The sequence below is a fragment of the Odocoileus virginianus genome, chromosome 25, assembly GCF_023699985.2.
Source record: "Odocoileus virginianus isolate 20LAN1187 ecotype Illinois chromosome 25, Ovbor_1.2, whole genome shotgun sequence".
NCBI lineage: Eukaryota > Metazoa > Chordata > Mammalia > Artiodactyla > Cervidae > Odocoileus > Odocoileus virginianus.
Window position 1 is genome coordinate 49,607,667 of NC_069698.1, and position 13,832 is coordinate 49,621,498.

The following is a 13,832-nucleotide window of genomic DNA, read 5'->3' on the forward strand; positions in this document are numbered from 1 at the left end:
AGATTCCTGACACGGTGGAGAACAAGACCCCCGAGACACAGCCTTGGCTGTCTGTTTTACAGCAGCTGCCGCCAGGCCTCATCCCCCTGACCACAGCCCCTCGCGGCCCCCAGCCGGCGCCCCGCGTCTCCAGCAAACTCCATCAAAGGCAAGAAGGCCACACACGCCTGCCCCTCATTCCTACACTCTGACTTCACGGGGCTATTATCCCAGGGAGAAAACATCCTGAACTCGATGGCGTGTTCTGCAAAACACTGTCTGAAATAGATCAAAACATATTTGGTAAAAATGCTCTTTGGCACAGGACTTTTAACAATGCTTTCTTTGGATGAGAAAAAATATTCATAATCCTTTTTCTTCACGAGGCTTGAATAACTCCCTCCAAAATGTTAAAAACACTGAAAAAAAAAATCTCCCTTAGCTTCTTCAATAAGTAAATGGCATTAAAAAAAAAAAAGTGGGAGAAAAGCAGAACAAAGATCTGGAGAGATTTAAGAGAAACATCCCGTGTAGCCCCTGCGTGGGTCCCGATTTGAACGACAGAGGGTACAGATGTTTCTGAGACAGCGGGGGAAAAGCTGAGACTGAACTGGGCATTAGATGATGGTGAGAAATTAACAGTGTTAAGTATGATGATGGCACCATGGTTTTGTTTTCTAAAACGTTGCTTTCTGTTAGAGATACTGAAATATTTATGGTCGAAATATATTTGCAATGTGCTGTAACAGGGGCTTCCCAGGCGGCGCTGGTGGTAAAGGACCCGCCTGCCAATGCAGGAGAAGCAAGAGAGCTGGTTCGATCCCTGGGTCGGGAAGATCCCCTGGAGGAGGGCATGGCAACCGAATCTCACGGACAGTGGAACCTGGCAGCTTATAGTCAACAGGGCTGCAGAGTCGGACATGACTCTTTGATTGAAGCGACTTAGCACACACACACACACACACACGCTGTAATTGACTGTCAGCCCCAAAACCCAAAGGCAGGGAAAGATGACAGCGTCTGAAGTTGGATGTGAGGGACATACGAAGGCACTGTGCCGATGCCTATTTTTGAATGTCCCTGACATTTCCCATATGAAAAAAATGTTTTTTTTTACTGTCTAGAAACTATTTCCTAAAATACACAAAGTATTTTGGACTTCCCTGGTGGTCCAGTGGCTAAGACCCCACTCTCCCAATCCAGGGGGCACCAGGCTTCCTAGGTGGCACTTAGTGGTAAAGAGCCCTTCCTGCCAATGCAGGAGACGTGAGAGACGTGGGTTTGATTCCTGGGTCGGGAAGATCCCCCAGAGGAGGGCATGGCAGCCCACCCCAGTATTCTTACCTGGAGAATCCCATGGACAGAGGAGCCTGGCAGGCTACAGTCCATGGGGTCTCAAAAGAGTTGGACAGGACGGAAGTGACTTAGCACAGCACACACAAAGTATGTGAGATACTTGATACAGATGATTAAGCAAAGCAAAACACTTTCATTTCTACAGTAAGTCCTGTTTTCCTCCACCCGGGCAGACAGAGGTGGGTCTCCGTCACCTGGCGCCGATGCCAAGGTAGGGGGCAGTGGGGGACAGAGTCAGCAGTGAGGGGGTGTGTGTGTGTATTAAGTCGCTTCAGTCGTGTCCAACTCTGAGACCCCATGGACTATAGCCCACCAGGCTCCTCTGTCCATGGGGATTCTCCAGGCAAGAACACTGGGGTGGGCTGCCATGCCCTTCTCCGAGGGATCTTCCTGACCCAGGGATCAAACCCACGTCTCTCACATCTCCTGCATTGGCAGGCGGGGTTCTTTACCACTAGCGCCACCTGGGAAGCTCAGCAGGGAGGGCAGACCCTGCAAAGGGGAAGGGGCGCCTTGACCGCCCACAGCTGGAACAGGGGTTGGAAGGGTGCCCGTGCTCTGGCTCATGTGTTCTGAAACTCGCGCTTTTCCCTCAAGCTCCTTTCAAACCCAAGGGAAACTTCTGGAGCTCCTAGAAAACCGTTCTTCTTTAGACAACTCTCCTAAAAACCAACCGTTCACACTTCGAACCTCTTTGGCACAATCAGCCCCTACACACTGGTAAGACTTCTAACCGGGAGGCACAAGGAACGTATTAAAAGGCCACACGTGTCAGGCTTCCCTGGTGGCTCCGCGGTAAAGAATCTGCCTGCCAAATGCAGGAGACATGGGTTCAACCCTCAATCCAGGAAGATCCCCACATGCCGCAGAGCAACTGAGCCCATGCCACAAACTACTGAACCTGTGCTCGAGAGGCTGGGAGCCGCAACCAGAGAGCCGCAGCTACTGAAATCCGTGTGCCCAGGGCCCGCGCTCCGCAGGAGGAGAAGCCTCGGCAGGGGGAAGCCCGCACACCGCAGCTGCAGAGCAGCCCCTGCACGCCACCACCAGAGCAAAGCGCGCAGAGCAACGAAGACCCAGCACAGTCACAAAATAAATAAATATTATTACTTTTTTAAAAAGCCATAAATGTCATTTCTGATGACCTCACTGGCGTGGCCTCTCAAGGGTTTTTCCATACAGTGGACGGAACAAGCACAGGAGGACCAGCCCATGAGGCCCGTGGAGACCACTGCCACTGCTCTGGAAGACGCCCTCTAGCTGCACCATCCTCACGGGCCAGAAAGGCCCCGCCATGCTGAGCCCCGCAGGAGCTGGCCTCAGACGTCCCTGTCACTCAGACCCCGCCAGGCGACCAGGCCCCTACCACCAGCCGGGGTGAGGCAGCCCTTCCTCACAGGCTCAAAGTGGCTGCCGAGGCGCACACCTTTCCATGCACAGGCCTCCCGCTCCATCTACGTGAGGACTGAGGCAGAGAGAGGAGGACCCAGGAACCACCGCAGCCCCCCGGAAGGAACGGAAACTCAGGGCGGGGGGGAAACACATGAGACACTCCTCACCTTTGGATCTCTCTTGGTCACCAGGGCGTACAAGGTCTTCTTATTCAAGTCGAAATGGCTGCAGACGTCCCTGGCGGCCTCGGGACCCTGGGTCACCATGGCAGCCATCAGGTTCAGGCAGGCCCGAGCCATCCTGGTCAGGACAAGTGGGGCCTGGTGTCGGGACGGCAGGACCACAAAGGCCCCTCGCCTCGAGCCAGCTGCAACCTGTCTGTGCAGTCTGCTGGCCCCACACCAGAAAACAGGAGGAAGGAAACACATGCCCTTTCTTTAAGAAAAAAAAATATCCTAACAAAATCTTCAAAGAAAGCTAAAAAACTGAGTCTGAGGTCAATCCAAGAACACAAGATGAAGATAGAAGATGGCAATGTCTCTCTCCAGTAAATCACCATGGAGCTGGACCCCCACCCCCAACCGAGTGCCGGTCAGGAGAAGACTTTTGCACAGGGGACATCTCTAGATGCAAGTGCCTGGCGGCCTCTCCCCCCTGCAGTAGGTTACCCAGAATCCATGGTGACCAAGCACCTACCACGTCCTATTTAAGTGCTGGGAAAACAGCAATTTACAAGACAGTCAAGGCCCCACCCTCGTGCACCCTGCATCCCAGCGGAGGGAGAGAGTGGGTCAGGAGATGGCTATGGCTATCATGGCACATGTTCAGCTGTGGATGGGATGGTCAGAGAGGGCCTCCCTGAGGTGACACCTCTGCAAGGCTGTGAAGTGGAGAGGGACGGGGTCTGCGAGGACCTAGGAGACGAGCCGTCAGGGTTAAAAGGACAGGCAGCATTAAGGAGGTCTGGGGTGTTCCCCAGACCGCGGGGGCGGGGTGGGGGAGTGGCAGGGCGGGAGCAGAGGGACACACAGCAGCAGAGGAGTGGGTGACAGCAAGGGGACAGTCAACAGGAGGAGGGGGGGCACTGCCATAGCCTCGGAAACAGCTCAGCTCTGCGGGCAAGCGGAGGAAAGGTCAAGTGCCCTCGTGCAGAGCTGAACGCTGACCAAGTCCAAGGCTGGTCCTGCCACGTACAGGCGGCCAACTTACCTGTAACCCGAGGCATACAGGGACTCACAGATGAGCTTCATGTGGTTATTCATTAGCTTCTTCACGATGTTGGTCCCCACCACGTGAAAATGGGAAAGGTCACTGGCTGTCCGCAATAATATGGCCTCGAAAACTTGAAATACTAAAAGCATCTACAAAGACACAATCGAAGTACTTACAAATCACCTCCTTTCTTTTCCTCCTCTACAAACACTTGTCTTAGCCAGTCACCTGCAGGTTTAACAGATCCCAAATCAGACACAGGGATCTGCCAGGCCCCGATCTCTGGAATTAGCCTTGTTCCAGGAGTCTAGCTAAACAGAGAACAGCTTGCTTACAAGTAAACCAAATGAAATTAAAAGAGAAATTTCTAGTAATGATTCCGCCTCACTGCTTTGGGGATATTCAGGTCTACAGCCTTACAGCAATAATCCTGAGACTTCAACAGGTTCATAAACACCTCAAATTCTGAACCTCTTTGGAAGCAGAAAACAACTGACAACTCAATATACATCTGAACCTGGGACACACAGTGTTTACCTATTTCCCTTCCGTTAAAGCAAACCATGTGGAAACCAAGTGCATTTACACAAGAATCTATGATCCTTCCTTCTGCTATTATTCACCAGTAACAAGTCAGCACTTTCCTCTAAAGGCTTTCAAAGGTTACAATGCAAAAATGGATATATCTCTACAGCCCAGGCACAGAGCATCATTTTCAGTAGAAAGCTGGTTATATCTTGGAGATTTATATCACATTTCTCTTTATCAAGGTTAACATAAAAGTTGTTGTTATTCAGTCACTCAGTCATGTCCAACTCTTTGGCGACCCCATGGACTGTAGCCCTCCAGGCTCTTCTGTCCATGGGATTTTCCGGGCTAGAATACTGGAGGGGGTTGCATTTTCTTTCTCTTCCCAGCCCAGGGGATCTTCCTGACCTAGGGATCGAACTTGGGTCTCCTGATTGGTGGGTGAACTCTTTACCACTGAGACACCAGGGAAGCCCTAACACAACAGTAGCACTAACTTTTCCTTCTCCCCATCAGGCCAGGTCAGGAAGAGCATACTTCACTTTCAGGGCGCTTCTCCCCACTCAGGAGCTGGAAAATCTCAGCACACTCCACAGAAATCTTGATGTACCCCTCCACAACATCATACACATCTTCTCGGGGGAGCTTCTTAGCAGCAGAAACAAATGCCTCCAGGGCTGAAATGAGAGTTTCAGATGTTAATAAGGACGGTCTCTTTAGAACAATCCCAGGTGCTATGGTGAAAGGGGGAGACTGCTGGCAGGAAACAGCCAGGTGACTGGAAGCGGCCCGTGACAAGATGGAACAGAGGAGCAGGGTGGAGACGGGGAGATCGAGAGAGAGGACATATCCTTTTCCCCATCACCAGGAGGTCATGGGGAGCATCTTTCAAAGGCACTCGTTGACAGCAGAACCCTTCCTGATGCAAGAATCCTCCTGATGGGTTGCCATCTGATGCTCCTGAGCATCCTCTGGGTCTTTATCAATCTAACCCTGCTTTCCATCCCCGCCCCTCATCAACACGAAGGGGGCATAATGGATAAAGAAAATGTGGTATGTCTATACACAGAAATACACGCAAGTGCTCGCTTCGGCAGCACATATACTAAAATTAGAAATACACGCAAAAGGGACTTGCAGTGGTTAAACCTTCGCCTTCCAATGCACGGGGGCAGAGCTCAACCCCTGGTCAAGGAGCCAAAATCCCAGAGGCCTCCTGGCCAAAAAAAACACAAAACATAAAACAGAAACAATATTGTAACAAATTCAATAAAGACTTTAAAAAGGGTCCCCATCAGGGACTATCCTTGTGGTCTACTGGCTAAGACTCTGTGCTTTCACTGCAGGGGGCAGGGGTTTGATCCTTGGCTGGAGAACTAAGCTAGCACATGCTGTACAGTGCAGCCATACATAATAAATGCGTGAACAAATAGATATCTAAAGCAAAATGAATTTTTTAAAACTGGTCCACATCAAAAAAACAAAAAACAAACGAAAGAAATACACACATTGGGATATTATTCGGCCTTTAAAAAAGAAGGACACTGGGGACTTTTCTGATGGTCCAGTGGTTAAGACTCCAAGCTTCCACTGCACAAGGTGCAGGTTCAACTCCAAGATTCCACATGCCACTCAGTACAGCCAAAATTAAAAAAAGAAAAAAAAGAAAGTAGGAAACTTTACCTTTTGCAACATTCTACATGAACCCTGAAGGTATTAAATGAAACAAGTTAGAGAAAGACAAATATTGTATGTTCTCATCTACACATTCAATCTAAAAATGGAGGGCCCATCTAATTTTTACTCACCATTTGATCTCTACACCAGCAAATAACACCCCCTTGTAAATAATGAACAAATGAATGAATGAAATGTATGTGCTTAGTCACTCAGTCATGTCCAACTCTGCGACCCTTTGGACTGTAGCCCACCAGGCTCCTCTCTCCATGGGATTTTTCAGGCAAGAATACTGGAGTGGGTTGCCATTTCCTTCTCCAAAAACTAATGAACAAATGAATGAATAAAATGTATGCTAAAGTAGATATCCTCTTCCTAGCACTAGCTAGCAGTTGCAGATATCAAACCTTAAAAAAAAAAAAAAAAAGCTGTGGAAGACAAACTAGAAACTGAGGATATTCTGGCCATGAACTTTATAATTTTTCACTTGAGAGAAACACTGTCACTGTTTCATTTTGACACAATGCCAGTGTTTCCACATATTAGCCTAATTCGATTGTCTTTTGTCCTCATAATCTAAATACTTTCTAATGGATTACAAGAAGTTGTGCAGGGTGATTACTTTTCAAAAAGTGAAAAATAGAATCTACTTCCTATCAGTCGCTAATCTTGGTCAACTGACAGGCCCTTCGGTGGCTTTATGTGATAGCTTATTACATGTTCTGGGGTCAGTGTGAGTGGTGGAGAATCAAAGCTACGCAAAAAAGAGCTGACAGCCATGGCAGTAACTGCAAACCGGCTCACTGAACAGCCCCGAACAGACTCTTGCGATCCCATGGCCTATAGCCCTCTGTCCACGGTATTCTTCATGGAGAATACTGGACTGGGTTGCCATGCCCTTCTCCAGGGGATCTTCCCGACCCAGGAATCGAACCTGCGTCTCCTGCATTGCAGGCAGATTCTTTACCGATTGAGCTATGAGGGAAGCCCCCGACTCATAGTCAGGACTCCATAAATATTTGCTGTGGTGAATGAGAAGTACATTTATCCACTTTCCTAACAATTGCAAAAAAAAAAAAAAAAAAACTTTAGAGCTTGCTGACAGATGCTGCCCGGGCAGGGGAAGCATGTACTCGCAGGGAAACTGTCAAAATCAAGCAAATCGTGGCCCTGGACTCCCCGGCACCCAGGTCTCGGTTTCCCGACGCAAATCGGGAGGCTGGGCTCTGACCCTCGCTGTAGAAAGGAGCTGCTGCGTCTGCACACGGAAGCCCCACGCAGACAGAAGAAGCCTGGAGATCGCCCCTCAATCTCGCGCTCTCTCCCCCCCTGCACTCACCCGGCCCCGCGCCCTGCGGGTCCCTCAGCTGAGCCTTGAAGCGCACGCCCGTGAGCTCCTCGGTGCGGGCCCGCTTGGCTGCGCCCGCCGGGGCAGCCGCGCCGTCCTGGCCGCCTGAGACCTTCCTCTTGGGGACCCCCATGGCCAAGAGGGCGGGGGCGCGCCGGGATCCACGCACCCGGAGACCTGGCGGAAGCAAACGCGCGATAACCGAGACAACGCCTCAGGGCTCACACGTGGGCTGAACGTGGGCGGGGCTGGCGGAAGGGGCGGGGCCTCGAGGGAAAAGTCGCCGGAAGGGGCGGGGCCTGTGAGAAGCGCGGTCCGGCGGAAATCCGGTAGTGGAGGGTAAGCGGTTTCCGAGTCTGAGGTTCCGTTGTGGTGCTACGGTTGCAGGTGGGTCGCTGGCGGCCCCGGGGCGAGGCGACACTCTCTGCAACACGCTCCCCCAAGCCCCGCTCGGCCGCGGCGAGGAGAGGGCATTCGACTGCCCTTCTCGAGGGTTCTTGGCAGGAAGAATCCCCAAATCCTCCGCTCCCGAAGGGCGCGAGCCCAGACCCGTTTTCGCAGCACAGTCGGATCCGTTCTTGCTCCGAGGGTGCTCTGCTGTGGCCTCTGGAACGTGATTAACACGCGGCGGGGTTCTGTGCTTTGCTTAAGACGAAGCCCTGCGGGTGGGTCGGGAGGGTGAACGCCCCTGACTAATAGATTGAGGGCGGGAGAAGAAGGGGACGACAGAATGAGATGGCATCACCGACTCCATGGACATGAGTTTGAGTAAACTCCGGGAGTTGGTGATGGACGGGGAAGCCTGGCATGCTGCGGTCCATGGGGTCTCAAGGAGTCGGACATGACTGAGCAACTGAACTGAAAATTGCCAGGCGGGCCTCTGCGGGTAGGTCCCTGCTCGGGCAACCGGCCCGAAGTCGTGCGGATGTCGCTAACCCCGACCCCTAGCTTATCTCACCTCTCGGACAAAGACCGGCTTGTCTGGTGGGATGTCACCGCAGACTGACAAACTAATGTGAGGACTGGCACCCTTTTGGCCGTGCAGGGAGGAGAGGATCGAATGAAGGCACATCTGTGAAAATCCCTGGTAGACAGCGCAGCGGCCTCCACATCTAAGCCCCGGTCATTAAAAAGGAGACAGTGAAGCCAGCTGTTGCTGAGCGGAGAAAATGATGCCCATGAAAAACTGCTTTGACGGGGGGAAAAGGACTGTGTCTTTCTAAGATGTTACTCTTTGACTTGAGAGCCATATGAAATGTTCTGAAATAAAATGGAGGCATCAATAAATAAGTAAAAACAGGCTGGTGTGTTCCTTAATACACCTTCATCAATACTTGGTTATGTGTTCAAATAAATCATGAGCTAGATGAGTAATTTGGTGATTCCTGGAATCATCAGTTAGCTCACCCTCTGCTTTGAGAAAGTACTCTCCTGTGTTCTTTATGCAGATCTGTATTGAACATCTAAGGACTTGGGTTTTTTGTGACCTGTTGAAGTTCCAGAGTCTCTAATAGGAAAAGTCTATGGGATTGACCCTGAGCCCCTGACCTGGCAAGACTATTGTGCTTGTGGAAATGCTTAACCTTGTAGGCAGGTCAGAGCGAGTGGCCTGACCAGATATGAGTTCTTGCAACAATATTAAGAGACAGGGATATGCCCAAAATTCAGGCTGTAAAGGGTAATACTCTTGTTAGTAAAGATAGACAATTATTTTTTAAAAGCCTTTTTATTTAATATTGGAGTATAACAGATAACAGTGTTGTGATAGTTTCAGGTGGACAGCAAAGGGACTCAGCCATACGTATACATGTATCCATTTCCCCAAACTCCGCTCCCATCCAGGCTGCCACGTAACACTGAGCAGAGTTCCCTGTGCTATACAGTGGGTCCTTGTTGGTTATCCGTTTTAAATATAGCAGTGTGTAGAAGTCCATCTGAAGCTCCTTAACTATGCCTTTCCCCCAACATCTGCCCCCCTCCCCCGCCCCCCGCCCCGGAGAACCATGACTTTGTTCTCTTAAGTCTAGTGAAAGAAAGCTAAGACAGACTTAATTTTGACTAATTGTCAACTCGGGTTCTTTTCTGTGGTTTATTGCTAACCACCAAGTTTGTTTTCAACCAGAGTGGGCCTGACCAGAGACAGGAGGGAGATGTAGGAAACAGTCAAAAACTATTCAGTTTCTGCCTGTGTGGCCTTGGGCATGTTATCAGTTCTCTACAAAAAGGGAGAGAGTGGTAGAACTTGCCAGTACTACCCAGCTGATGGGTGCTGGACCGTTCACCCAGTGTTTCCTAACCTCAGCTTAAAAGCAAAGGAAGAGAAGTTGTTGCCCCTCCCAACCTTAGCCAGAGACATACCAGATGTGGTATGGCTCAGAAGAACAGGTGGATGCGCAGACTAAGTCAGCCTGGTGCAGTGACTCATCGGTCACTAACCCAACTTGTTCAGATATGAGGCTCTGGATGGTGACATCCTTTCTATGTAACAAGCCTGCATGGAGAGAAAGGACTTTATTTGCCCCAAGAACACTCCAGTCTACTGAAAATAAGCACCATGGTCCCTAGGACATTCTCAGTTGGTGCCCGCTTCAGGGCCTCTGTGCTCGCCGTCCCTCCTCTGAAACTGCCCAGGCCTCACGGGGCTCCTCTGACTGCATGTGGGCGCTTCCTCTCCACCTCTCACTCCCTATCTTCCTGCCTTCCTCTGTTTTCCTTTGGCGCCTTTATCACCTGCTGTTGTTCAGCCGATCAGTCGTGTCCGACTCTCTGCGACCCCATGGACTGCAGCACGCCAGGCTTCCCTGTCCTTCACTATCTCCCAGATTTGCTCAAACTCATGTCCATTGAGTCAGTGATGCCATCCAACCATCTCATCCTCTGTCACCCCCTTCTCCTCACCTACTAGTAATATTATATATTTGTCAAACTCCTTTACTAAAATGTGCACTGTATAATGATTAAAAGAAAATTCAGTGCTTCATTTTCACTACCGAGAACAGGGCTTGGCATCTCATAGGGCTCAATAAAAATTTGTCAATTAGATAAATGTGTGTATAAACGAATACAGAGATCTGGGTCTTGATGCCAATCTAATCTAAAAGAGTCGACAGGTATGCTGTCAAAAAGCCTCAGAATGCAGGTTTTCCAACCTACAAGCTTATAAATTGGCACCTGGACTGTGCTGAATTAGCCAAAGGAATAGTCCAGCCTCTAATAGCCCACCAGCTCATCTCTGGCCATACTTCTCATTCACATCTGGTAAGTGAGTGTGTTTACTCCTATTTCAATATTACAGAGTTAAATTCAAGTTTTAGAAAGGGGTAAAGGGAGATGCTCAATTAAAGACCCTGTCAAGTTCATATGAAAGCATGTTTATCACAAAATTTATACACATAAACAGAATACATTTTCTTCTTAAATATAATGGATTGTCATAAAAATGGACAATCTCCTAGGCCACAAAAAAGGCTGAAATTCATTCCCCCAAAATTAATATCATACAGACCATGTTCTCTGACCATCAGGCAGTAAAATTTGACCTTGATAATAAAAGGATAGCCTTTTTTAAATCTCATAAGCCTATGAGAGGGGGAAAAAATTCTAAATAATCCTTGGGAAGCACTAGGGAATTTACGAAAGACTTGGAATGCAGTAAAATGGGCACTTTACATTGCTTAATCTGTGGCACACAAGTCTTAGAGGAAAATTTATAGCTTGAAGCACATTTATCAAAAAGCAAGAAAGACTAAAAACAAATGAACTGATAATACATATTCAAATCAAGAAATTGGAAAAAGTGCAATAGAATACCCCAAAGAAGTAAGAAGAAAAAGGAGGCAAAGATAAGGAGCCAAATCAATTACAAATAGAATGAGAAAAACAAGAATATTCACAAACCAAAAGCTGATTGCTTTGGTTTTTACATTAAGTAAACATACCTGTGGCCAGACCAATGAGAATGGAAAAATAAAGGATGCAAAACAACAAAACACAGGAGTAAAACATTATATAAACATAAATAGTAAATATTTAAATATAATTACAAACATATTTAGAAAAAACTATTCAAAAAACTTTCAAAACTAAAAGTAATCTCAGAGTTAAAACAGCATCTTTAAGGAGAAAATTGTAAAGAATACCTGACTAACTAGACAGTAAAATACCCATGAAGAATGTCTTCACGGCGCGTGTCTGTTAAGTGTTTCTAAATGAAGCTATAAGAGAAACTATCGCCATTCCAGTCACAATCAAGAAACTGAAAAAGCCCATAATAAATTTGTATAGAAAAATAAATGTGAGTAGCTAACTCAAAAAGACTTCTTTTTTTGGATAAAGATATATCTTAAAGTTATAATAATCAAATTAGAATGGTAATGGTGAAAAGAAAAAGTCAAATAACCTTAGGGAACAGAATACAGACTCAAAAAAGACCTGTATCATGGAAGTATAGGTTAACAACTCTGAAACTAGTTTTCGTGTTCCTGGAATTGAATCAATAAGCAAATGGATGGGAGGTAATGGGGGTCAGGTTTCTCACTGCTAAAGAGGGTAGATACTTATAAGCAAAAAGGTTATAAGCAAAAAGGTTAGGGCTTCCCTGGTAGCTCAGCTTGTAAAGAATCTTCCTGCAGTGCAGGAGGCCCAGGTTCAGTTCCTGGGTCAGGAAGATCCCCTGGAGAAGGGATAGGCTACCCACTCTAGTATTCATGGGCTTCTCTGGTGGATCAGATGGTAAAGAATCCACCTGCAGTGCAAGGGACCTGGGTTCGAATCCCTCTGCAATGTGGGAGGCCTGGGTTTGACCCCTGGGGTTGGGAAGACTGGAGGAGGGCATGACAACCCACTCCAGTATTCTTGCCTGGAGAATCCCCATGGACAGAGGAGCCTGGCAGGCTACAGTCCATGGGCTCGCAAAGAGTTCTACATGACTGAATGACTAAACACAGCACAGCAAGGCTAGAATGAACCTGTGGGACTGGATAAAGCCTGGAGACATTGGTGGTGTTGTATTTAATCTAATATAGACAGATAAATTGATACAGAAATAAGCATAGATATTTGCTTATATTTGTGTACCTGGGTTTGTACACATACATATATTTCCCGGGATACCCCAATAGCATTGAGCATACCCAGCACCCACATCTTGATTTCTAATACCATTATCAAATAAAAGGAACCAGGACTCCTTGGAGAAATGGCTGTGACAGGGCATATAAAATGAGCCCAGAGCATCTGGTACTACCATAAAGTAAGAAATGCTTTAAGCGGGGAGTAGGGGGTTGAGGGGTGGGTGGGCAATTATATATCAAAGGGACCTAGGAACCAACCTGAGAGAGTGCCCACTGGAACAATTTGTGACAAAATAATTAACAATTTGAGTGAAAAATAATCCAAATAATTGGATTATAATCTCAGGCATAAATTAATAAGTCTATACTGATAAAAAATTTATTGAAAAATAAATAAATGGGAGAAAAGATCTTCCTTACAAGGTAAGCTTCCTTACAAATACTTCCTACAAAAGTAATCCCAATAATATATGTAGATATTCCTTGATCCAAGAGGTGGTGCTTCGTTCACACACTCCCTCCCCTATCCTCCAGTGTAGGCTTGGTGACCAACGTCCAAAGACTAGAGTATGGCAAAGGAAAAATGGTTGCTTTATGGTGGAGGAACATGACAACCACTACCTTAGCTAAGTGATCGAGGTTAACATCGCCAGCAGTAAGTGATGTTGCTTCCATGTACACTTGATGTGATGAGAAGGGTATTTCACATTTAGAGGATCCTTCCCCAAATCCCTGACCCCAATCATATTAAAGATGTCAGGCAAATCTAAGTGGAGGGACAGGATAAAAAGATACATCATCTGTACTCTTTAAAACTGTCAAGATCATGAAAAACAAGGAAAAACTAGGAAACTCAAAGATCAGAAACAAGGAAAAACTAGGAAACTGTCAAAGATCAGGTGCGATTGCGGAGACATGACAAATAAACACACTTTGATGCTCTGGACTGGATTCTGGGACAGAAAAGGGGACACTAGCGGACAAGTTAGTGAAATAACGAATAAAGTCTGGAGTTTGGTTAATAGCAATGTACCAAAGTTGTTCTCTTAATTTGAACAAGAGTACCAAAATATGCATGAAAAATAGGGCCATTAAATGAAACTGGGTGAGGGTGTACCAAATTCCTCTTCTCAGATATTCTGCAAATCTAGAATTATTCCAAGATTAAAAATGTATTCAAAAAAATGTATTCAAAAGAAAACCAAGACCTGTGCATATATAGGAACTTGATAAATGGTAAAGATGGTACTCCTCGCTAACAATTGGTT

At 47.3% G+C, this 13,832-nt stretch overlaps 1 protein-coding gene and 1 long non-coding RNA gene across 2 annotated transcripts in view; one reads left to right on the top strand and one right to left on the bottom strand.

The window, feature by feature from the left end:
* Nucleotides 1-7,725, bottom strand: part of URB1 (URB1 ribosome biogenesis homolog) — a 74,296-nt gene extending 66,571 nt beyond the window's left edge. Inside the window, 4 exon segments of the mRNA XM_020908876.2 lie at nt 2,895-3,027; nt 3,937-4,088; nt 5,005-5,144; nt 7,484-7,725. Coding sequence (XP_020764535.2) covers nt 2,895-3,027; nt 3,937-4,088; nt 5,005-5,144; nt 7,484-7,625 — 567 coding nt within the window. The 5' untranslated portion in view covers nt 7,626-7,725.
* A 70-nt stretch (nt 7,726-7,795) lies between these two features.
* Nucleotides 7,796-8,791, top strand: LOC139031125 (uncharacterized). Its single transcript, XR_011483538.1, has 2 exons — nt 7,796-7,879; nt 8,538-8,791. It is a non-coding gene; the product is annotated as an uncharacterized lncRNA (long non-coding RNA).
* Nucleotides 8,792-13,832: the final 5,041 nt, after the last annotated feature.